The sequence below is a fragment of the Phyllobates terribilis genome, unplaced genomic scaffold (genome assembly GCF_046119375.1).
Source record: "Phyllobates terribilis strain yellow unplaced genomic scaffold, ASM4611937v1 Scaffold_7__3_contigs__length_470593459, whole genome shotgun sequence".
Taxonomy (NCBI): domain Eukaryota; kingdom Metazoa; phylum Chordata; class Amphibia; order Anura; family Dendrobatidae; genus Phyllobates; species Phyllobates terribilis.
Genome location: NW_027362767.1, coordinates 253,196,099 through 253,222,894, shown reverse-complemented (window position 1 = coordinate 253,222,894; position 26,796 = coordinate 253,196,099). Strand labels below are relative to the sequence as shown.

At 42.2% G+C, this 26,796-nt stretch overlaps 1 protein-coding gene across 2 annotated transcripts in view; it reads left to right on the top strand.

Moving 5' to 3' along the window:
• Window positions 1-25,567, top strand: part of ZBTB34 (zinc finger and BTB domain containing 34) — a 30,998-nt gene extending 5,431 nt beyond the window's left edge. Inside the window, exons 1-2 of one of the 2 annotated variants that reach the window (XM_073640287.1) lie at window positions 7,917-8,063; window positions 18,480-25,567. In XM_073640287.1, coding sequence (XP_073496388.1) covers window positions 18,500-19,969 — 1,470 coding nt within the window. In that variant the 5' untranslated portion in view covers window positions 7,917-8,063; window positions 18,480-18,499 and the 3' untranslated portion in view covers window positions 19,970-25,567. Of the gene's footprint in view, window positions 1-7,916; window positions 8,064-18,479 lie in introns of those variants that run through there. The other variant, XM_073640285.1, reaches the window with a different exon arrangement.
• Window positions 25,568-26,796: the final 1,229 nt, after the last annotated feature.

Genomic DNA, 26,796 nt, shown 5'->3' with positions numbered 1-26,796 from the left:
GGCTATGCAATTAGCTATACGGGTGGATAGAAGACTGCGTGCAAGGGTTAATGAGAGCAAATCCTCTGCTATGTCAGTTTCTGGTTATGAGAATGTGTGTACTAACAGTGGTGAACCGATGGAGATTGGATCGGTGGCACCTCGCTCTCAAGAAAAAGACCGTCGATTTTCTGAAGGCTTGTGTTTCTATTGCGGAAAATCTGGTCATTTGATTAAAGGCTGTGAGCTTCGTATGAAGAAAGTAAAAAAAAAGGTCAGTCACGCCCGTATTGCCTGTTTAAATTCCAAGGGTATATTTTTAGCTGCTTCCACGATTGCTCAGAAAAAATTAATGGAATTTCGGGTGTTTGTTGATTGCGGGTCTACTCTGAATGTAATTGATGGGGGATTCGTGGAAAGACTGAATTTAAAACCTGAACCTTTATCATCCCCCATTGCTGTGGTTTCTGTGGATGGTTCCCCTTTGAAGAATATTACTCTCAAGGTCTGTGAATTTCCTCTCACTATTAATGGTGTTCACCATGAGAAATTGGATTTGGTAGTGTTGAATAACTTGCCTTCTCCAGTAATATTGGGATTGCCCTGGTTAAAATTTCACAATCCTGTACTGGATTGGTCTACCAGTGAAATTAAATCCTGGAGCCATAAATGTTATGACAAGTGTTGTAACGGGCATATTGCAGCTTTGGATAGGGGAGAATTGCCTGTTCCTATTCAGGATTTTTGGAGAGTTTTTTCTGAGAAGGAATCGCAGGTTTTGCCTCCCCATAGAGACTATGATTGTTCTATTGAATTTGTCCCTGGAGCGACTCTTCCTAAAAGTCGTTTATTTAACCTTACTATTCCTGAGAGGAAGGCTTTGGGGGAATACATACAGACAAGTTTGGCCGCCGGTCACATTAGGCCCTCTAAGTCTCCTGTGGCGGTTGGATTTTTTTTTGTAAAAAAAAAAAGGACGGCGGTTTACGTCCTTGTCTGGATTTTCGTGAGATTAACAAAATTACTGTACGCAATCCTTACCCACTGCCATTGATTCCTGATCTGTTTAACCAGTTAATGGGGGCCAAGTGGTTCTCTAAAATTGACCTTAAGGGGGCATACAATCTGTTGCGCATGAAGGAGGGTGACGAATGGAAGACTGCTTTTAACACTCCTGTGGGTCATTTTGAGAATCTGGTTATGCCTTTTGGTCTTACTAATGCTCCTGCATTTTTTCAGAATCTGATTAATGACATCCTTAGACCTTTGATCGGTAAAAATGTGGTTGTGTATTTGGATGACATTTTGATTTATTCGCCGGATCTGGAGTCTCATTGGCGGAGCGTGCGTGAGGTTTTACAGTTATTAATGGACAATTCGCTTTTTGCTAAGCTGGAGAAATGTGAGTTCGCTGTACAGAGAATTAGTTTTTTGGGCTACATTATCTCCAGCAAAGGTTTTGAGATGGATCCGGTTAAGGTTCAGGCTGTGCAGGAATGGCCTAGGCCTATTGGTTTGAAATCGATAAAGAGGTTTTTGGGTTTCGCCAATTACTACAGAAAATTCATAAAAAATTTTTCTAGTATTGTCAAACCTCTGACTGATCTCACCAGGAAAGGTGCTGATGCGGTTCAGTGGTCTTCTGAGGCCATTGAAGCTTTTGTGTATCTCAAGGAGAGGTTCACCTCTGCTCCCATCCTTATGCAGCCTGATGTGACTAAGCCGTTTTTGGTTGAGGTTGATGCTTCCTCTGTGGGGGTTGGCGCAGTATTGTCTCAGGATAACGGGGATGGATTACATCCCTGTGCCTTTTTTTCAAAAAATTTTTTCGGAGACTGAACTGAATTACGATATTGGTAATCGGGAATTATTGGCTATTAAACTCGCATTTGAACACTGGCGCCACTTCTTGGAAGGTGCGGAATTTCCCGTTCAGGTTCTTACGGATCATAAAAATCTGATATATCTTGATGTTGCCAAGCGCCTGAATGCCCGTCAGGCTAGGTGGGCACTGTTTTTCTCGCGGTTTAATTTCTCCGTTACTTACATCCCTGGTACTAAGAATGTTAAGGCGGATGCCTTGTCTCGCAGTTTTTCTCCCATAGTCGGTGCTGAGAAAGAGGAGAACATTTTACAAGAAGGTGTTGTGATAGCTGCTTTGGACTCCGTTTTGGAAAATGAGATTCTTAAAGCACAGGAGAATGCCCCTTCTAACACTCCTCATGGGAGGTTGTTTGTGCCTGGGACCTTTAGGAGAGATTTGTTTGTTGAGTGTCACGAATCTCGGTTGGCAGGTCATCCCGGAATCTCTGAGACCAAGAGACTGGTGGGTCGCAGTTTTTGGTGGCCTGGATGGCAGAAGGAAGTCATTAAGTGGGTGCGTCAATGTACTATATGTGCTAGATCTAAGTCCTCACATACTCCTGCTGCGGGGTTGCTTTGTCCTTTGGAGGTTCCCAGTGCTCCTTGGACACATTTGGCTATGGACTTTATAACTGACCTTCCCCCCTCTGAGGGTTTTACTGTCATCTGGGTGGTCGTGGACCGTTTTAGCAAGATGTGTCACTTGGTTCCTTTCGTCAAACTGCCCTGCGCTAAAACTCTCGCTAAGGCCTTTGTCAAGGAAATTGTCAGACTTCATGGCGTTCCTACTGACATTGTTTCTGATAGGGGTCCTCAGTTCGTGGCTCGTTTTTGGCGTGCCTTTTGTGATAGGTTGGGAGTTCATTTGTCGTTCTCGTCCGGATATCATCCTGAATCTAATGGCCAGACAGAAAGGAAAAACCAGGATGTTGAGCAGTTCTTGCGTTGTTTTGTGGCAGACAATCAAGAGGGGTGGTCTGAGTTTCTGCCACTTGCTGAATTTGCTCTGAACAATCATACATCTTCTTCTGCTGGTTGTTCGCCTTTTTTTTGTTGTTCTGGGAGACATCCGTCGTTTGGGTCGTTCTCCAAGTTGGGATCTGCCGTGCCTGAGGAGGAGAATTTTTCCGGTGATTTGGAGAGAGTTTGGACGGATGTGCGTGGTAATCTTCAGGAGGCCAACAGAAAATCTAAAGACTACTTTGATAGGAAACGACAGGAGGTTTTGTTCGCTGTTGGTGACATGGTTTGGTTGTCCTCTAGGAATCTGCGGTTGAGGATTCCTTCAAAGAAATTGGGTCCCAAGTTTGTAGGGCCCTTTAAGGTGCTTCAGGTTGTCAACCAATCTGCTGTTAGGTTGGAGGTTCCTACCTCCTGGAGAATTAATCCGGTATTTCATGTCTCTGTTGAAAAAAGCTGTTGTATCGGATTGTGACGCCTCTGCCTCTGTTCCTCCGGTGGTGGAGGACGGGGAATATGAAATTTCTCGCATCCTTAACTCTAGATGGTATAGAGGTAGTTTGCAGTATCTTGTGGCCTGGAAAGGTTTCTGTCCCGAGGATAACTCTTGGGTGAGGTCGGATGATGTTTCCGCGTCCAGACTTATCAGAGCGTTTCACAGGAGATTTCCTGATAAGCCTGGTCCTAGGGGATCCGGAGGATCCTCTTAGAAGGGGGGGTACTGTTAGAACCTTGCTCTTAGGTTTTTTTTCCTTTGCTGGTCACATGACCTTGGTGGCCTATTTAATCCTGCTCCGCCCTTCTGGCTTTGCTGGACTTCATTGTATATCTACTTTCTAGCTAGCCTGTGCTCTGTGTCTTGCTCTGTTAGTTTGCTTGGTCTACTGACCTCTATGTTCTATATATTTTGTTTGTTCGTCTGTCTGCTACTATTTCTGTTAGGAGGTGTCCCATATTCCTCCCAGTCCTTAGTACTTGTAGGGATTCCTTCCCCACATCTATAGGTCTCCGTACAGACTAGCTTAGGACTTTAGCAGGTCTGATCGCAGGATCAGGTCCCCTGTTACATCGTAGGGATTCAGCTGAGTTCTATCGTAGGGACAGATCTCCTCTCTTTCCTTAGCTCTGGTAGCAGAACATAACACTGACACACTCCAGCCACATGAGGTCTGGCATTGTCCTGCATTAGGAGGAACCCAGGGCCAACTGCACCAACATGTGGTCTCACAAGGGGTCTGAGGATCTCACCTTGGTGCCTAATCGCAGTCAGGCTACCTCTGGTGAGCACATGGAGGGCTGTGCGGCCCTCCAAAGAAATGCCATCCCGCACCATTACTGACCCACTGCCAAACCGTTCATGCTGAAGGATGTTGCAGGCAGCAGATCGCTCTCCACGGCGTCTCCAGACTCTGTCACGTCTGTCACGTGTTCAGTGTGAACCTGCTTTCATCTGTGAAGAGCACAGGGCGCCAGTGGCGACTTTGCCAATCCTGGTGTTCTGTGGCAAATGCCAAGCGTCCTGCACGGTGTTGGGCTATGAGCACAACCCCCATCTGTGGATGTCGGGCCCTCATACCACCCTCATGGAGTGGGTTTGTGCTGACACATGCACATTTGTGGCCTGCTGGAGGTCATTTTGCAGGGCTCTTGCACTTCTCCTGTTCCTCCTTGCACAAAGGCGGAGGTAGCTGTCCTACTGCTGGGTTGTTGCCCTCCTACGGCCCCTCCACGTCTCCTGGTGTACTGGCCTGTCTCCTGGTAGCGCCTCCAGCCTCGGGACACTACGCTGACAGACAAAGCAAACCTTCTTGCCACAGCTCGCATTGATGTGCCATCCTGGATGAGCTGCACTACCTGAGCAACTTCTGTGGGTTGTAGAGTCCGTCTCATGCTACCACGAGTGTGAAAGCACAACCAACATTCAAAAGTGACCAAAACATCAGCCAGAAAGCATTGTTACTGACATGTGGTCTGTGGTCCCCACCTGCAGAACCTCTCCTTTATTGAGGGTGTCTTGATAATTGCCAATAATTTCCATCTATTGTCTATTCCATTGCACAACAGCATGTGAAATTGATTGTCAATCAGTGCTGCTTCCTAAGTGGACAGTTTGATTTCACAGAAGTTTGATTTACTTGGAGTTATATTCTGTTGTTTAAGTGTTCCCTTTATTTTTTTTGAGCAGTGTATAAAACATATACTCCCTTCCTGGATGAGCGATGTTGCAATGTGTCTACTAGCCGTAAGGGCTGCAGCCAATCAGACACAGCCTTCATACTTCCATTATGGCAGGCTTGTGAAGGTGGCAACCCATCTTGTCAAGTGACTGCGCTGACATCTCCAGATCGTCTGGGAGTTGATTTTTTATTTGATATGAGAGAATTTAGTATTTAAGAAGGAGCTATCCAGTAGCGTCCAACTCCATTAATGGGGATATCAGTCCCTTTTTTGTATTTTTTTTTTAAATCCATTGGTTTCCTCCTGTGCGTGAAAATAGCAACGACAGCTGTGCTTACCTACTGCCAGCTCTGTCAAAAAATAAAAAATGTTGGCAGTGGGAAGGTATTAACGATTTATGGTTTATACCTTAGGTCAGGGGTCTCAAACTCGGCTGGGTATATGGGCCGCACATAGAAAAAATTTGAATTTGGGGGGCAGCATTCTTTGCAGGTCAAAGTGACATTTTTAGTGATACCATTTTTTTTGTATACACCGTCTGAACATTTTTGCTGTGTTTATTTTATTTATAGCTTGGGTCGTTACGGATGTGGCGATAATAAACGTACACTTTTTTGTATTTATTTTAGTTTATATATAAAACAGCATTTTTTGCGGCAAAATATTTTTTCATGCTTTATTTTACTTTTTTTTTTTTAATTTTTACAATTTTGTTTCCTCCAATTGGCCACATACAGTAATCTTGTTTTACAGTTAGCACCATATAGTAATTCTGGCAAACATCTAGTAATGTGCCCCATCCAGGTGGTCCCAATCTTGTAGTAATGTGCCCCATTCTGGTGGTCCCCATCTTGCAGTAATGTGTCCCATCCTGGTGGTCACCATCTTGCAGTAACGTGCCCCATCCTGGTGGTCCCCATCTTGTAGTAATGTGCCCCCATCCTGGTGGTCCCTATCTTGCTGTAATGTGCCCCCATCCTGGTGGTCCCCACGTTGCAGTAATGTGCCCCCATCCTGGTGGTCGCTATCTTGCAGTAATGTGCCCCATCCTGGTGGTCGCTATCTTGCAGTAATGTGCCCCATCCTGGTCCCCACCTTGTAGCAATGTGCCCCATCCTGGTGGTCCCTATCTTGCAGTAATGTGCCCCATCCTGGTGGTCCCCATGTTGCAGTAATGTGCCCCCATCCTGGTGGTCCCCATGTTGCAGTAATGTGCCCCCATCCTGGTGGTCCCCATCTTGCAGTAATGTGCCCTATCCTGGTGGTCCTCATCTTGCAGTAATGTGCCCTATCCTGGTGGTCCTCATCTTGCAGTAATGTGCCCCATCCTGGTCCTCGTCTTGTAGTAATGTGCCTCATCCTGGTGGTCCCCATCTTGTAGTAATGTGCCCCATCCTGGTCCCCACCTTGTAGTAATGTGCCCCATCCTGGTGGTCCCTATCTTGTAGTAATGTGCCCCATCCTGGTGGTCCCTATCTTGCAGTAATGTGCCCCATCCTGGTGGTCCCCATGTTGCAGTAATGTGCCCCCATCCTGGTGGTCCCCATCTTGCAGTAATGTGCCCCACCCTGGTGGTCCCCATCTTGCAGTAATGTGCCCCATCCTGGTCCTCGTCTTGTAGTAATGTGCCCCATCCTGGTGGTCCCCATCTTGTAGTAATATGCCCCATCCTGGTGATCCCCATCTTGTAGTAATGTGCCCCATCCTGGTGTTCCCCATCTTGCAGTAATGTGCCCCATCCTGGTGTTCCCCATCTTGCAGTAATGTGCCTCATCCTGGTGGTCCCCATCTTGCAGTAATGTGCCCCATCCTGGTCCTCGTCTTGGAGTAATGTCCCCCATCCTGTAGTAATGCCCCATCCAGGTCCCCCTATTGTAGATATGTCCCCTGCGCTGTTCTTCACGCACACATGAAAGAGAAAAAAAAAGATTCTGCTCACCTGTCCTCCGTTCCCTCGGCGTCCTTTGTGCACATGCGGCCCGCAGGCACAGACCCCTTGACGATCCCGACCTGGTCCAGGAGGAGCTGCTGACAGCAGCGTTGCATTGCCGCGCAGAGACCGTCTCCCAGCACAGCATTTCCAATGCCAGACGCCGGCCAATCAGAGGCCAGCAGCTGACATCTGGGCATGGCAGTGACGTCATACGCCGCTGGGCTGGGACGCAGATATCAGCTGCTGGCCTCTGATTGGCCGGCGTCTGGCATTGGAAATGCTGTGCTGGGAGACGGTCTCTGCGCGGCAATGCAACGCTGCTGTCGGCAGCTCCTTCTGGACCAGGTCGAGATCGTCAAGGGGTCTGTGCCTGCGGGCCGCATGTTTGAGACCTCTGCTTTAGATCAATGGTGTCGCTCTCCAGTGGTTGTGAAAGTATACAACTACAATTCCAAACATGCACTGACAGCCTTCCCTGCTAGGAGTTGTAGTCTCACAGCAGCTGGAGAGCCCCAGGTTGTGTCTTAGGCTACGGCCCCACTATCAGTATTCGGCCCCACTATCAGTATTTTGTCAGTATTATTTCTCAGGAGTGGGAGCCAAAACCAGGAGTGGGTGATAAATACAGAATTGGTGACTTGTTTCTATTATACCTTTTCTCTGATTGTTCCTCACCTGGTTTTGGCTCCCACTCCTGAGAAAAACTACTGACCGAATACTGATAGTGGGGTCGTAGCCTTACACTATAACTACACCTTAGAATGGTTAATGGGACACGTGACCACCATTATGGCAGCCCCCATTGCAAAATGAAGAACATTTTAGAACACCCACATACAACACTCGCTGCTCATACAAAACTGCCAGCTATAACAGGACCTCCATTACTGTTCACTTTTCGGAAGCTCAATAAAGTTGTTCGAAAAACAAAAAAGAGGCTCGCGAATTCCCTTGGTAGTGGTGACGAGGCGTGACTCGCACAGTTGGGCGTGGCTTCCAGAGAGCGAGACGCCGACCCGGAAGTGGCCGCTGGGCGAGGCCTGAGAGCGTTTCCGGCAGCTGAGGAGAGAGGAGCGCCGCGTTAGGCCCCGGCACTGGCCGAGCTCTCCGGAGCTATGTGAAGAGGAGAGAAACGGCTTATTCCCGGCAGGTGAGACCGAAACCTAACGTCAGGGGAAAGTAAAAGGGTCCCGGATACAGCTCCTCCGGGGGGCTCACCCCTCCCCCACTTTTCTTGTTATGTGTATTGCTGCCGGCGCCGCGTATTGAAATCCTACTAATATCGCCCTCCAGTGGACACCCTCCGCTACTGCAGGCCGCTCATAGAAAAGCTCGGGGTTCCCCAAGCTTCCCCTCCTCTGCTGCTACAACAGGACTAGTTACCCCTGAACTTACCCTCCTCCTACAGCCAGTGCCACTTACTAGAGTCCTGGGTGGGCTTGCACTTGCCCACAGTATCCTGTCTCATACCCAGCCCTATAGACCCTTCCCCCATGTCCCTAGAAGTCCCCTTTCATCAGACACACCCTGTAGTTACACACTGCTCCACTTTAGGCACAGCAACTTCAGTGATGTCTGAATTTTGCATGCTGCCAGTTGGGTTCCCCTTTAATCTGGCCATACACTTGACGACTGAAATAAACCATTTTGGCTTTGCGTGACCGACAGTAAGTCAGCACTTATTTCAATGCGCCTGATGCAAAATAGATGGGAGCGAATGATCCTTTATAGAGTTGTTTGCTCCCTATACTGTGTGCGTATTGTCGGCAGCACATCCTGTGTAAATGGGGCGATGTGCTGACGGCTGCCACGTTTGCGTGGGCCAATGATCGGGAACGAGTGCGTCTTACATACACATTATCGTCCTCTTTAAAAAGACCCTTGAGGGCTGTGTCATGCGTTTCAGGGTTATGGCCAGGCCATGCTGGGAGTTGTAGTTTCACAACATCTGGAAGTTAACAAATTGGAGATTGATGGACTAACATATTACCCAGGAAGGTGCTGCTCTGATATTTATCCTGTTCACACGTCTCACAAAGGAGTTACTATTTCAACACAAATTTCCATACAACCTCTGCTACTTCTGTCCTGCTTAGCTGTACACAGGATGTATGCATTCACGCTTAGTTTTGCAATTTCATTTCCATACCACAAGCGCATATTCCATATTCTAGTATCGCTCTGCCAGTCATTCCACTGGTATTTCACACACCGGAAGAAAACCTAGGTTCAGAGTGTACTTAAAGGGGTTGTCCACTTTAAAAACGGTAAATGCATTAAACTGTTAGTATGCACTAGAAAAAGCAGAAGAGAATGTGCATATCTCGCTGCACCGTATAAACACCCCAGTTGGTTTTACTTACTCGAAGGCACCGAACCTGGGCAGTGGCGTTGACACCCAATGAGATGATAAAACTATGTGACTGATGCCAACTTCTGTGCATGGACTTGGAAATGTGCAAAGCTGGGCAGGGGGTACGATAGGCATGTACTTTTCAAATCATGATATTGCAGATTAATACATTTTCTGATTGTTGGCAACCCATCTGATGGAAATTCACATCGGCCTGGAAAACTCATGAACGTCATTCATGCTGGTGGTTCATAGCTTCTGTAACTGACAGCTCCCAAGAAGCTGACGTCAGGCCAATGCTTAGCAGCTTCAATATATATATATATATTATTCATCATCATCCCCGTAAGGGTGAATTCACAGGCTGCCGATTGATTATAGAAATTTGTGCAACAGTCCTGCCCCCTATGTATCTGTACGACGCTTGCCGAAATCGATAGAAAAATCAGATGTATGTAATGGATTTTTATACACCTAAACCAGTCCAAAAATTAATGAAGAGATTGCCTATGTTATCAGTTTAGTTTCCTTTCTTTTTTTTTTTTTTTCTTTTTTTTTTAGAGACCATTTGGAAAATGGCCTCAAATTGTTTCCCGTGGACAATTGCTCCTATTTCCCCTAAATGTGTATTTGATCATTTTATTTATTCCTTGTGCTGGCATTCCTTGTTCCTTCCCTCCGCTTTTTTCCAGAAACCCTGCTCATGCACAAAAGTTGTTTTCTTTTTGTAATCCCATAGTATAACTTATTTTTCCTGGGTGTGCCAATAGAGGAGGCTGCATTGGTCTTCTGCATGAAATCTCCCATGTGAGGGCTGCACCATGATATTGGGTCACAAATTGGGCGACGTACAGGTTTACTTCCTTGACGATTTTACTTTTTCGTAAGCACAAATTGTGTGATGTGGTTGCGTTTTTTTTTTTTTCTTCAGCAATTGCGAAACTGTCTAAAAATTGTTTTGGAGCATTTAACATTGAGAAGGTAGTAATGCTGCGACTTACACATTACAAAACCATTGGCTTGTGGCTCCAATCTTAAGGTGGACGTACGTGGCTCGATATATCTGGGTCATCATTGTTCCTGGTAAGGCCACGGCCCCACTATCAGTATTTTTTTCTCAGGAGTGGGAGCCAAAACCAGGAGTGGGTGATAAATGCAGAATTGGTGACTTGTTTCTATTATACCTTTTCTCTGATTATTCCTCACCTGGTTTTGTCTCCTATTCCTGAGAAAAAATACTAACCAAATACCGACCAAACACTGATAGTGAGGCCGTGGCCTAATGAGTACTACTGGAATCAGAAACGCTTGTCCATTTTTACAGGAGACGAGCTATATGTTTTGCAGTATTGGTTGATGATCTGATATGCAAGGGCACTTCCCCACTCTTCCTCAATGGCAGAAAAGAAGGATCTGGCAGGTCGAATCTCCACATGACTGATCCTTTGTTCCTAGGGGAGATAAGCCACTACCAGGGGCTGTTTTAAGATGTTTAATCCCTCATTGAAATGGACACTGGAGATAGATGGCAATAAAGCCCCGCCATCCGGAAGCACTCCCATTGCTTTTGATAATTTATGAGTGGTATGGGGGGGGGAGGGTTACGAGTTTATATACGGTTCTGATCATGAATTTTCAGTCTTACCACCAAGAACATTTAGAAGTTTATACAAACGGAAAATCTTAGATCAGATTGATCCTCCCGTCCTGCCTGTGATGTGTGCCTTTCCAGAAATTCTAGTCAAAGCCAGGTGCAGATGGGCCTTAATACGCTTGTGTTTTAAGGACTGCATAAGGGCTGCAACTTGGCTCAAATATTTTGTAGCATTGCCTAAAACAAAAAGAAAAAATCCTGAAGTTCAGGATCCCTGATTTTGGCTAAAGCTTTGCCCCCTCCCTGAGCTACCATGCATTCCTTGAGTCTGGTCTCCTCATGTTACACCCCATCCACCCCCTGCAGCTTGTTCTTGCAAGGCTGCATATTAGCCAGCCTGGCTACCTTTGAAATGCCAGATAGTTGAGTGTGAAAGCCCCCCCCCCCCCCCCCACCACCAAAAAGACAACAAGACACTTTCTATCAGATCTATGATCATTTCCTACTGACAGTTTTTAATGGACAGTACCCATCCATCCATTTTTTTTATTACCTCTAGGGCTGTAGGTCGTGGCCTATTATTTGGTGCATGTTTCCAGGCAGCTAGTACGCTTTTATCTTGGGTGCGCGTCCTCAGCCACCACGCTCATTCGATCCATGTGCTCTTTGAAGTTCATCCTTTTACTTCAAAGTTGTTTTTGCATTTAGTATAGCTATTTACCAGACATGTGCTACTTCGGCCACATGTGCTGAGCGTTTGCCGGGGTAATATTTTGAAGACCGCCGTACGGCCCAGTCTGAGAATTGATAACATGCTCTGTAGCGTTCATGTTTTTTTTATTTGATAGTTGGCCTTGCACAGACACATGTGGTTGCACAAGAAATGTACTTAGTACCTCCAGCCCTTCCCCCATCCTTGGAATTTTGGCTCCCTGGTATGAAGCATTGTTCCCCTGCTGGGAGTACAGCACCTTTTACACTAACCTTCCCCCACAGTTGGTGACTCTATTTGCATCTAAGGTTACACATGGTAATCATGCAGTTTGTGAATTGGCAGATTGGTTGGCTTTTCTCTATCGCCTAAATATCCATTACCCTTGTGCTCATGTTAGTCATCGAGATATTTGTCTACAGACCATCCCTATGCCTAATAGATTTTAAAGGAATATCCTTATTTCATGTGACGTCAGTTTGCAGTGGTCTAACCCCTGGACCTTCTCCAATAATCATAATATAGGGGCTGCGGTGCTGATTCAGCCATTTGGCCCATCAGTGCTTTTACCTGAACAGCTGCACTCTTGGCCTTCGGGCTTTGTGGGAAACTACAGCTGCATTCACTTGAAAGGAGGACTGGGGGATTCTCTGGATCGGTGGAGTCCCAGATGTTCAAATCATAAAGTGATGCCAGATCCCTTCACTTTGAGAAGAAAATACCCCAGTGTTCCCAGAAATGCAAAATGTCATGTCAGTCTTCATAATAGGGTTAGACCACATCCGTATGTCCTTATGAAGATTCCTACATGAAGGCGCCCATCCATGTTGGATGAAAGTCATCTGAGCCTATTTCGGCGTGTCTAGTAATAATAATAATCTTTTTATTTATATAGCGCCAACATATTCCGCAGCTCTTTACAATTCACACAATTTACAGACATTATGGGTACTGTCCCCATAGGGGCTCACAATCTACATTCCTTATCAGTCTGTCTTTGGAGTGTGGGAGGAAACCGGAGAACCCGGAGGAAATCCACGCAAACATGGGGAGAACATACAAACTCCTTGCAGATGTTGTCCTTTGTGAAATTTTGAACCCAGGACCCCAGTGCTGCAAGGCTGCAGTGCTAACCACTGAGCCACCGTGCTGCTTGTTCAGTCACTTCTACATGGTCCTTGATGTGAGTAGTGAGTAGCCCTGGGAACAAACAGGCAGCATACTTATCCTTCAGGTTCATGAAACCAGGTTTTTTTTAAAATCTTACGTTTTCTTGAGCACCTTTAAAATAGCTTTTTTCCTCAAGGAATTGGCTACCTTTGTCCCAGAGCCTTTAAAGCAGCCACATCAACATGTTAGATCTGCAGCTAGAGGCACATGCTGTTCACTGCACATCTCAGGAATGTCGCCACAGTCTAGTAGGTAAGCGTGCTAGAATCTCTTTGTGATAATGCCACAGTTTTAGCCACAAAACCCACGAGTGGCTGTGCAGTTTTCAGGATAAAAACGTAATATTGCCTTTAAAATCTTGGCCCCCAGGTGTGGTTTTGCCCACTTGCTGCTTCGCATTTTGGAAATGTCTTCACGCATGAGTAATGAGCCTTAGCTGCTATAGCAGCTTTTATAAGCAATGTCTGAAGTCTTTACTAGAAATAATGACATTCTTGTCCATAGGCTGTGACTGATCCAAGATCCATACAGGCTGTAATACAGACGTGTCCCCAAGTAAGCCATAGGATTAATAGATAACCCTACACAGCAAAAAATAGAAAAAGTGTTAATTCAGCGCTCACCACTCCTGTGACCAGAGATAACTATCCCAGGAAACTTCCAGGGTAGACAGTATGTGGCCTGGGTGTGGTGCACAGGGTATGTACTGGTCTGCCTTCCAGGTCAAATGGCTGTCAATGGCAGCGCTGTGGAGTCGGTAAGCCAAACCTCCGACTCCAACTCCCAACTCATCAATTTCCATGACACAGACTCCAATTCCGACTCCATCATACATGGCTCATGTTTAAGTGATCAATTTACTGTAGCACAGATTCATCTCAGCTAAAAGTCTAGACCCTTAGATCAGGAATAGGACAGACATTTATAGGACATTTCATAACTTTCCCAAATTATTATGAAAAAAATATTCCCCACAAACTGCTTTGAACTACTGTACCCAATTTATTATATATTTTAGGAGTTGGTCCATTTTACATAGACTCCGATTCCACCAAAATGGACACCGACTCCAACTCCACAGCTCTGCTCAATGGTCCAAAAGGGGATGTTCTCCAGCTCCAAAGGAAAAGAACGTTGTGCCAGAAGCACGTATGCTATTCCACAATGGATTTTTAATGGCTCTTCGATAAGAATGTTATTTTAAGGACCCCTGTCAGGGATAACAGCAGAGGGAATCGCGCCTTTCCCACCGCTGACACCAATTTGTTAAGGAGAACACCGGAGAAATCATGCAGATGTCACCAATTTGTCAGGGGACACAGCTATTGCCTGACGAGTGGACGAGGTTGCTGCTGTTTCCACTACTAGGCCGGTTATTGGAGAACTCGCAGTGAGCGTATGGTATATACCCTTCCGATTCCAACGATACCCCAATACAATCACTGCCAACTCCACAATAACAAAAGGAACTACTAGCTGTTACCATTAATTATTTATACAGGCCGATTGGACACCCTTTTACAGGTAGCGTATTTCTTCAGGGGTGCGGTTTACAGAGAAAGAGAAATGGAGCTATTAAATTTTATATATTTAATCTGGAAAGGAAGGCAGTGTTTATAAAAAGAAAATATGCAAAGATGTTACAAAATGGGAACAAAACAATAAGGTATATGCAATCCCATAGGTTAAAAGGGATAACAAAAGAGTACTAAACCTGTGTCACAGAAATGGCTCAGAGCTTTGCAGAGGGAGGTACTCCTTAAAAAAACAGAACTAAAGAAAACTGGACCTTACAGGACTGACAAAAGACCAGAACCAAAACTATGATTTTTATTAGATCTAGGTTGCACCAACATACCTTCCTTGGTGATCTCATATTGGGGTTGGTCGGGAAATGTGCGAGGTCTTTGAGATCCCCGTGTTTCAGGATATCTTCAGCCCTGGATGTCGCAGGCAGGTGATACTGTTGTTCTGTTTCCTATCACAATTTTACCTTTCTATAGAGATGAAACATGACATGGATAGCATCATCTATCTGAACTGATATTAGGTTTCAGGCATTCGGCTGGTCTTAGGGTGATGTGAGTGAATGCATTATATTCGTCCCTCCGTTATGACACCGAAAATATGTCTCCCATAAATATCAGATCGATGCAAACCCCAATATTCATCACTGACTCCAGAGTGTCTTGAGATTTCTTTGAACAGTGGTAGTAGTTACGCTCATTTAAAAGGCTTCGGCAACCGGTTGTCAGTCGATTCCTCCCCTTCCTGCCAACGTCTCCCTGCTCTGATCCCTTAGAATGACCAAAAGAATAGTCTATTCTCATCAGATCTATATCCACAGGTGTACACCACCAAAGTAGTCATATGAGATAGGGAAAGGGGAAAGTTGGAAAAGTGTGGATATAAGAAAATTAAAATACATAAACTTTATTGATTAGTTAAAATCCTATAAATGTGAAAAAACTCATGCATCTATAGATGCATATAAGGTAACCACTTACTAGTTGAAAAAGTGGTACCCACTAATAAATCTGGCTGGATGTAGTGTAGGGCAAATTATGGGACACCTCAGTCAAGTCCCTCTAATGTAGGACCGAGGTTATATATATATGTTAACCCCATATATTGGAATAGCCTAAATATGAATGTCAGGTGGAACAACTAAAGACACATATAGTTGCTATAATAGCAAAATGTACATGTATCAATCTGCCATAAGGCATTACTATTCACCACCTGACAGACATATATATGTATATATGTATAGGCTCGCTTAAATCCAGTTGTAGCCTATACATATATACATATATATGTCTGTCAGGTGGTGAATAGTAATGCCTTATGGCAGATTGATACATGTACATTTTGCTATTATAGCAACTATATGTGTCTTTAGTTGTTCCACCTGACATTCATATTTAGGCTATTCCAATATATGGGGTTAACATATATATATAACCTCGGTCCTACATTAGAGGGACTTGACTGAGGTGTCCCATAATTTGCCCTACACTACATCCAGCCAGATTTATTAGTGGGTACCACTTTTTCAACTAGTAAGTGGTTACCTTATATGCATCTATAGATGCATGAGTTTTTTCACATTTATAGGATTTTAACTAATCAATAAAGTTTATGTATTTTAATTTTCTTATATCCACACTTTTCCAACTTTCCCCTTTCCCTATCTCATATCCCTTAGAATGACAGTGTGTAGATAGGGAGAGAGCTGTCAATCAACTGGATTGGGGCAAGGAGATGCTGTCCGGGGACCTGCCTTGAACTAATCATCCAAGACACAATTTTCTGACGCCTTTTCAAAGCAGTTTCAGAGTAATACATACCTGGCTGCGGTTGCGCATCCAGTACCCCATTCATTTTGCCCTTGATTCAGGCAGCATGAATCTGGTGGCAGGTTCCCTTTTAGAATGGTTGGCTTATCACAGACAATCTTTTTAATATGGCAGCCTTCACAAGCTGATATTGCTGCAGGAAAATGAATCACATGCATCTATTCTTGGACAGTCCTGGATTACAGGAACCACAGACTTTGGTTTTCAGATGAGGTTCCCAAGATGGAGACCTTCTGTAACCTTCATTTGTCCAAATATCTTAATTAAAGGGCCGTGAAAAAAACAAACAAACCCCCTTGGGGGGAGGGGGGGTCATCTGGTCTCTCTGTTCTAAGCCACACTGCTTGGTTATGAATGGGTTGACCACAATACATGAGACACTTTGCAGCGGATAGAAGGGTATTGGGGTTAGGGATGGTCGTCTCTTGAACATTTGGAAGATAAGTTATTACTGCTGGATGTTTCATATAAATAAATATGCTTCACATTTCGGCAGCTGGTAATACCTAGGGTGGGAAGGTTGCGGTAAGACATAGTAATATGTACTTTATATAAAGCGTCCTGCAGTGATAGATATGATGCAGTTGTATTCTAAGTATCAGGAGAAGAGAAATTCCATATATTTCTTATTAATTGAGTGGCGTGCATTTTAAACGGCTTCACTGCTGTAAATATGGCGATCTTCGTTCTGTCACTACAGCATTGTGATTCTGTTTCCTACATTTTGCAGAAATCTGCTCTTTCCAGGCTTTGAACATAATACGCAGCAGATGAAAATGACTTTTTCAGATCTATGCAAATACATTAATGCGGCGAGAACATCTGAATTTAAATATATTCTACATGAATATCAATATCTGTTTAGAGAAGCACAGGAAGAAAAAAAAAATCTCTGCCATCAGTCTCCCACCCTGTTAACCTACTTTACTGCAGAAACCCAAATATTCTTGCACACGTCAGTGGATTTGCAAACGTTCGTCTTAGTTAGAAAATCCCAGGGGCAATTAGTTTTTATTGTTTAGGGGGGAATAAAAGAAACGTGCAAGAAAAGCCATTGTGCGCTTATTTAACCGTTCTCGTGCTGTGCCTTCTGATTGTCATTGTTCCCTACACACACACGAAGGAATATTAGTCATTAGGCTCGATAAGAATAACATTTTTTCAGTGTTGCTGGACGACATAAATAAGATTCCTCGGCTGCTGATTAACAATGGTGCGATGTGGCGTTATCCGCTGCATCTTGTAATTGTGCCACCGCCAATCTGCCTGATAATTTCCTGGGTGATAAGTGGCTTCAATTCCGTCTGGTTAGCTCTCCATACACTGCAGCTGCTGAACATTACTGTATCTAGATAGCGAAAAGAGTCCATAGGTCAGCAGACATGTAATGCTTCTTCTACGTGTCGGCACTTGCAAAGAAAACACTGAAAAGGCTCTGGGGCGTAATGAGGCCAGGGTAGTGGAGAAAAAGGTAAAATAATCAAATAGCACTGCTGCAATCAACATGACCCATCTACATAGTAGATGTCAGATGATTGAGGACTACACTGATCACTAGTGCGGTGAAGGTTTAGTACCCCATACAATCATGGGGCCTTTACTGTTCAGATCTTCTTCCCCTTATCGGTTGGATATGTGCCAACGGTTGATTGTAGTGAAAACCTTACTAAAAATGCTTGTACGTTTTCCATAGCTGAAAAGTTAGGAAGTATGAGTCTAGTATTAGGTTTAGTAACCATTGTGAAACTAGTAAGATTTTTTTTTTTGTTTTAAATCTGGAAAATTAACTTTTCCAAAAATACATTTAGCATTAAAACATGATTTAAATGGGTTGTCCAGGTCTGTGATGAAAGCCTGCAGTCACCCTATGTGACTGTCAGACTTTTGAATCCTCACAGCGTGCTCATCACACGCTGTCAGGATTCTTAGGCGTCAGCGGCGAGAGCAGGCGATCATGTGACCAGAAGTATACAATTTGCTGACTTTCTCAGCCTCACTCAGTTTACATGTGTTCATTTGTCCTGGATACGTCTAGTTGCAACGTGGCTGAAAGTATACAGCACCAGAGAATCCTGACAGCATGCGGTGCACACGCTGTGAGGATTTAAAAGCCTGCGGTCAACACTGAGACAACCCCTTTAAAACAAGATTTTTTTTTTCTGATTACACACTCCCTGTAGAGTTCTCTGCTTATGTTTACTTTTTCCAAGATGCTGTTAACCCGGCTAGATGACCCCTTTTTAAGAAAGACCTCTTTTTGGGGGGGGCTTGTGAAAACATTTTTGCATCTGTTCAGTGGTAGTAATGCATCTTATCTAGATATCAGTCCAGTTCTGTACTTTGATGAAGGGTAACGTTTTGTTTTTTGTCTCTTTTAGAAACTTGTACAGCAAACAAGATGGACAGCAACAGCTTCATCCAGTTTGAGGTGCCGGAGTACAGTAGTACAGTCCTAAGCCAGCTCAACGAGCTTCGGTTGCAGGGGAAATTGTGCGACATAATCGTCCACATCCAAGGTCAACCTTTCCGCGCACACAAGGCAGTCCTTGCTGCCAGTTCTCCATATTTCCGTGACCATTCAGCTCTAAGTACCATGAGTGGCTTAACGATATCGGTTATCAAAAACCCTAATGTTTTTGAACAATTACTGTCATTTTGCTACACTGGAAGAATGTCCGTACAGCTGAAGGATGTCGTGAGCTTCCTAACTGCAGCCAGCTTTCTCCAAATGCAATGTGTCATTGACAAGTGCACTCATATTCTAGAGAGCATCCACTCAAAAATTAACGTCGTAGAAGTAGGTGGAGAAGATGGTCAAAATAACCATAATGGTATCAAAGATGATAGCTACTTTGCAAACCCAGTGGACATATCTCCACCATACAGTGGGCATGTGCGGCAGTCGATTGTAAGTAATGAATCAAAGATGGATGGCATGGCAAGCAAAAGTCTAAGGATCCGTCCTCAAGAAGAGGGGCAGTCAGACAGGGGCAGTAGTGGAAGCAATTCAGAACATGAAATTCAGATAGAAGGAGAAGCCGAACACAGCGACGTAGCGAGAGAGAGTCAAATAACAGAAGTCAAAGTCAAAACCGAAAAGTCCGATCGGCCAAGCTGCTCCGATAGCTCCTCACTCGGTGATGACGGCTACCACACTGAAATGGTTGATGGAGAACAAGTGGTGACGTTGAATGTAGGTTCCTACGGGTCTGTTTTGCAACATGCATATTCCTTTTCACAAGCTGCTTCCCAAAATGCCAACATATCTGAGCCCTATGGGAGCTTAAGTAACTCTAGTCCTTCCAGATCCATGCTGAGCTGCTATCGAGGTGGCCGGGTGCGCCCAAAGCGAGCATCAAACCTAACAACCGAGGTGCCAAACGTCATCCAAAGTTCCGAAAATGAAACGGCCGTGAACACGCCAGCTTACGAGAGCAGCCCACGCGAAAGGTCAAATCGAGGCTACTGGCATCCCTACAATGAGAGACTCATCTGTATCTACTGCGGCAAGACTTTCAACCAGAAAGGGAGTCTTGACCGTCACATGCGTCTTCACATGGGTATCACACCTTTTGTATGCAAGTATTGTGGCAAGAAATACACACGCAAAGACCAACTGGAATACCACATACGGGGGCATACGGATGACAAGCCTTTCCGGTGTGAAGTGTGTGGCAAGTGCTTCCCCTTCCAGGGCACTCTCAATCAGCATTTACGGAAAAACCACCCAGGGGTTGCCGAGGTGAGAAACCGAATGGAATCGCCAGAGAGAACAGAGGCTTTCGTAGACCAAAGTGATGTTTCAGCATCGGAAGTGAACATGGACTCGAATATTGAGATTCACGCAGTCACTACTACACCCGAATAACTACATGCCGCCGCACACTGTACAAAGCACACAGCGTTAACTAATGCCTATTTTTACTACTTTACTGCTTATTTGGTAATCTCTTTAGTACAGCAAACGCTACTCTTACCCATTTGTCCTTTTGGAATGCTTCTTGATAATACGGAGACTTTATATTTGGGTTATACACTAAATGTATGTTTTTACATTGGCATTTTTTTTTTTTTTTTTTGCTTTTTTTAAGGAGACAGGGTACATTTGCACTCCTGAAGAAGCATATAGTTAGAGGTGAAAAGTGGAAATTTTCCTTTCTCCCTTCTGTGAATTCTATTTTATCGTAATGAAAGTGTTTTATCAAAAAGTTCTATATCTATAAAGTTCTGGGTTTTTTTTTCTCTCAATTAGCTGCGCTACCAGGTTTAATTGGGAACCGGGGGTTTTGTCCCGTAGGAACAGTTTAATTTACTGAAATCTACTGTAACATTTTTTTCAGTAAATTTGTATACCTCCCAATTTATTTTGTGTGAAAGTTCACCTTGGCTATGGACTGCTTTACTCTGGCCTGACAAATTTGCATTTCCGATTTTTGTGGGGTGTTTTGTTTTTTTTTTACCCAAATTATACAAATTTTTATGTTTGCATTTTTTTTTCTTTAATAATTTTCCAGGGAGTTAAAAGAGCAAAGTAGCCAATGTGCCTAAACAATTTCTCATTTTTTTGTTGTTAAATTGAATGCAAGGCTACTAAATATATATTTGATGGACTTTGTAAGTCTGCAGTAATTTGTATGTTCCTCAATAGTCTAGAGCTCGGTATATTTTCCTTTTGATAATAAGCTCAAACCCAAACCACCTCTTGGAGCCTCTGAATTCAGAAAAGGATGCTGTTCAGGGTGTCTAAAAAAAAATGGATGATTGAAATCCAAACTAAAAAACTGCAATTTAGAAATCACCATCTTCTATATTTCACGTTATTATTTTTCTCTTTACAGCACCACTCTGGCGGTTTTTGTCTTTTATTTCACCGTTGGAGTGGTATCACTAATATCATCTGTTCTATGCCTGTAGTAAAATACATGCTAGCTGCTGTCTTCTACCTTTCCCAGTGCCGCTCTGGTCCCATTCTGCCAAAATGTTACCGCAGCTCCTGACTTACTGCAAGTTAGAGCTAACGATCAAAAGCTCTCAATGTAATTCTGTGAGAGCCTGGTTCTGGCTCTCATAGACTTAATTTGGAAGCAAATTCTGGGCCACCAAGCAAACACTGAAATGATCTGATTGTTCACAACTAGAAGATGACTGGAGCGGCTTCGAGAACAGAATATGGCGGCTGGTAAGTACCGTATATTACCATGGGCACAGAACATGCATTAGTGATACAAAAAAAAACGACGGAGTGGTGCTTTAAGGTAGCATGTTTGACTCTTGTCACTCAACACAATATAGATGCCAAACATCTAGCTGGAAATCCCTAAAAATGTTTCATCCCATCACCTGCAGTCATAGCCGGAATATTTTTTGGTGCTTTTGTTTTTATGTAGTGTTTTTTTTTTTTTTTTTTTACGTATTTACAGTGTAAGCGTTTTTTTCTTAGTTCTGAATTAAGCTGTACTGTACAGTGATCTTCTCTCCAACGTAACCTAAATATCCATATGGCTGAGCAAAAGAAACTATACGGGACATTGTCTATATATGAACAATACCTCTCTTCCATTTTTCTTCCTTCTGAATAGAGAACTATTACCGTTTTTGGATAAATATGAATATTGCAGATTTATTTTGTCAGTGGTTAGTGTTCTCCAAATTTAGTCTTTCTGGAAAAAACAAACAAAAACTAAATACAAATAGGTGCTAAATAGTTAAGTTGTTAATCTCCAAAAGCAACTGCCATCCCCCACCCTTTATTACTTTTTAATTTTTAGGATTAGCGCCAGTCAAAAAAAATGACTTAGAAATTTATACATTGTAACACTAGAATTTCTCTCATGCCCACCAATTCTTGCGGATTGAACATCTAATTATAAGTAATTACAACTCAAAAAGTCGGCAAAAATGATTTTTCTCCCACACTAATTTGAAAGTCAAATAGCTAAATTGAAGTATGTCTGCCTACCTTTTACATATACTACTACCCTTTTTAAAACGTTTCGAGCAGACAAAGCCTACTATTTTGTAGATATTTTTTAACATCGCCACAATTGCCGCATCCACTACACTGTAGAAACTTTATTCCTTTTATGGTCATTGCAAGTGATGTCATCGATTGGTGCATGTTGAACTTTAAACACTAGTGACTCCTTTTCTTTTTCTACTTTTTTTTTTTTTTTTTTACATTTCTTTAGTTAACACTTTCTTAGAGAACACTCTTACTATTGCAAACCTGTAAGTTTGTAGGTACTCCTCATGACTACGTCCTGGTGCTGTTAGACATAGGTCTATTTTTATACATGTGACGACTGCTGATATCAGAATTTCCTTAAACCTCATCTAACCATTAACTTACTGTATACATAACTTTTTTTTCTCCCGCTTATTTTAAAATTGTGTTCCGATTTTATTATATCAGTGCCATAAAATATATTTTCTTCCAGCCCTTCCCCATTCTCTTTAGTGATATTTGGGATGGTTTATACAGGGTTAGGGTAAAACAGCAGTAAATGGATGCCGTCAGACCGTTTGGCATTTCCAAGCAGCTTTATGTGAAGCCTTTACAGCTGAAGACTGGCTTTTCAGGGAGATTATTTTTTGGCTGGGCCTTTTTATAATTGGCTACAGTATTAACACAATTTTCAAGCCATATTGCAGTACTGTATATTTTTTTTATTTTTAAGATACATTTAGCTTTTTGCTTATCAATATTCTTCACTTTACTTTTTAGAATTTTCCTTTGCGTTGCTGTTATATATCTGCCATGTTCTTCAATATCTTATCCTGGTCTTTATTGGCTTTGAGGATGCTTTTTTTTTTTTTTTTTTTTCCGATGTCAACCCGTTAAATCAACGCGGTCATGTGACTTTACCCTTTAACCTTCATACTGCCTCATTCTAGAGTAAATATTGGAATATTAGGACACTTATTTTTATTTTGCAATATTGTGCCTTGCCGCATAAAAATAAATAGCAACATGTTTAAGTTTAGTTGGTTTGACTTAGCATTTTTTTTTCTTCTATTTAAATCCATAAAAAAAGGCCGCCTCAAAGTAAAGGGCATGCTTGCTTTTATTAATTTTTCATATAAATATATAGAGCTTCTACAATTTTACAGTGTTTTAACAGATAAACCTCTTGGTACATGAATCATTTCTGTACAGTATTACGTTTGGGTAGAGTACTGTTACACAACTACTCCACAATAACCACAGACCTAGGTGAATTTTATAAGTTAGCGATTTTTCAGCGGGACAATTAATGTTGCAAGCCGCTTATCTACTACTTTATATTGTGTCCATTGAGAGAAATGTGAAATGGTGATTTTGTTTTTCTTTTCTTCTCGCTCCCTTAAAAATGTTTAACCTGTAATGAGACTGTGAAATCAGACATTTTATACTCTTTTACTATATATAGTTTGTGATTTTAAAATTGTTTCTAGTTTTCTTAAGCAATTCAATATAAAACATCTTATTACTTCTATGTATATAGGTATACATTGAGAATTTTTTTTTTTTTTTGTAAATACACAATCTAATTTCAGACCTCTGGTCTCGCACTCTCCAGGGCCGTGTAAGGCCTCCTTCCGACTCTTCCTGTTTCTGTGCAGCAGCCGCAGCAACATCACCTCTGTGAAAAGTATGGTTAAACTTGAGCCTGCAGTTTTACTGTAAGCAGAGCCACTGAATCTGATTTTAATAACTTAATGGCGCGGCTTAAAAGAAAAGAATGCAGGCAAAAAGAAGAAAAAAATATATATATAAATATATAATCCAGGGGCTGGGGGATAGAGCTATATCACAAGCTTTACTTTAAAAGAAGAAAAAAACTATTTAATTTTTTTCCTTTTAATTTTTATAAATATATTGACTGTGATATGGTTGGTGTCATTATTTTAAAGTTGTTTTTTTTTCCAAGTTAAAAAAAAAAAAAAAAAAAACCCCGACAGAAAGGGACTCAAATATGCAACCCCTAATCTATTTTCTAAGGGAATCTCACCCGTTTTATGGTGCTCTTTTGACTGGTCAGGATTATTTATTAAATTTTATATATAAGAAAAAAAAAGTATTTGGAGATTTTACTTGTTGTAAATTCTTTATATAATGTCAGTTGATAAAAACCATATTTCATATTACTCAGAGACTGAGCAGATGTTCAGTATCAAGTCATTCTGAATATTCAAGGATATGCTGACCTAGGAGGGTTATGAATTCCCCCCCCCCCCCCATTTTGGGTATAAGCATTTTTCTATTGTACTTCCATGACCCTACTATTGGATTTAGAACAAATATGATCATATTAGTAGGAGGGTGGTCTAGCTTTTTGCATTGTAGATGGTTTTGAAGGATGTTGAAACCGATTTTTCTTTTATTTTTAGCAAACTTTTTTTTTCAGAAATTCCAGGTTAGGAAAAAAGCCCATAAACCTTACACTAAAATTGTTTAAAAATGGACTATTTCAATCATAAGGAAATACATTTGTCAGGTGGAGTTTACCGACATTATTTTATGTGATCGAAAACTGATCATGACTTTCTGCAAAGTTGGCAGTTTCTTTTTTTTGGGGGGGGGGTTTGGAGTTTTTTGGGATGGGGGAGAGAGTATAGGGGTTTTGTAGTAGTAAAGCCAGCCTTTACAAAAAAAAAAAGTTTGTTTTTTTGTTAAATCCATTTTTTTATTGAGGAACCATGACTTGATGGTTTCATACTTAATGAACAGACATTTGCAGTCTTGTATACGCAATGTTGTATTGTGATTGGGGTATGATGGTTTTGGACTTGATTAGGCTTCAAAAATTTAGTTGTGCAAGTTTACAATATTGAGAGGTTTTGGAAAATGAATATGATTGGATGAAAAATAAAATAGGCTTCAGAAATGTTGCGTGCTTACATCTGGGTTCTTCTAGTAGAAATTAGAGATGGCAATGTTCCCTCAACTTTGATGCATTTCTTGCCATTGCTATGAAAGATTCATGAAGCTTTGGGAATAGGTACGGTTTAAGCCAGATGCATAAGAACCCCCTCCTATTTTAGTATGTAACCCTCCTTTAGCCAACAGGGTCAGGTAATGCCTAAATATTTGGAATGACTCCGTATTAACGCCACCTCTCCGGCGATCGTGCTGGTCGCGGTTGGTGTTACCTTGCAATATAAACCAGTAACCTCACAACTCCACACTTCTGTATGAAGTAACACAAGCTAGCTATCAATAAAAAAAAATATGCTGTAACAACTAATAACTTGCCATTAAGGATTATTTTATAGCATGAGTTTAAAAAAATATTTATTCAAATGATATTTTACTCTTGTATTGTTTTAATTTTTTTATTTTAATTTGTTTTTATTTTTAGATTTTGTGATATGACTTTCAGTGCTGCTTAATTTTGTTCAGATGAATTTTGGCTTGTAAAACTGCATTTTTTTTAATGGTATAAATAAAGTCAATGGGGATTGCTGTTTGTTTGTAAATAAAAATGCTGCTAAAGCAAAAAAAAAAAAAGGTTGTTTCTGAACTGTTTTTGCACAGATTGGGGTCGAGAAGACCCTGTATCCTTAATACAGTGCTATTTGCTAAGTGTATAGCTGTAACATGACTACAAGTTTCATGGTGAATGACAATTGGCATGTTGGTTTTCGCCATGTTCCCATAGGCCATATGCATCCATTAATGTCGAATGTCTGTGGTGCTAGCAACAGACAAGCCTTCTGGAAGGTAAGTTCAGAGGTATTATTATTTTTCATGTTTTAATTTCTCCTTTTTGTCATTACAAAACAATAGAATTTGAAGATACATAGTTTGATTTTAATTCTGATATTTTTGTGTTTACTGAGCAATCTAACTCTCCTCTGCCAAGTGAAAGAGTGATCCGCATGTTGAATGTAAGTAAAGGGTTTATCCACTTTTTGGGGACAATTATTTTTTTCTACTTAAATGCATGCATTTGGGGCTAAAATCATTTTTCTTAATTTGCACCATTTGGCTTTTACAAGTCCTTTTGTTTCCCTGCACATTTGACTGTCATAAATTAGGTGAGATGAGCCCCAGAAACGGATAAGTTCTAATCTCTCCTGCGGAACAAACTCACTGATGGATTCTCAGTTAACTCATTGTGCAGCCAGCAATGGACAATGCATCACAGAGGATATAGAAAAGAAAAGGTGCAAAAATTTTAATGAAATCCAATTGCAAAAATGTTTTAATCTTAAATGCCTAAAAAAAAAATGAATCCCAAAATGTGGACAAGCAAGTTGGGAATAACACTTAATAATTTATTTACAAGATAGGTGACAATTTGCCAGTATATGTGGGTCTGACTGAGACCCCCAGAGATTATGAAGCTCTGAAGTGCCTGTTAGAATGGATCAGTGGACGGGCATGCACTCCATTGTCACATTTATTGCTTATAGGACAGGAATGGGACAGCTTTCCATAGACAACGAATGGAGCATTGACCACTGGAGTTGAGCACTAAGTGATCTACAACTTACAAGCTTTCAAGGTGATAAGTCACCACCAGATCCACTTATGGAAAATGCATGCTCAGGTAAACTGAGCATGCATATGGGGACTTGAGAGGGCTAGCTATTCTGCTAACAGCTGTTGCTTGTCACCACTTTCCTTGTATTACCTGTAACGAGGGATTTCAAGCTTTTGAAAAACTACTTTTCGTGTTAGAACATGCTCAGAATTGGATTTCTTTTTTC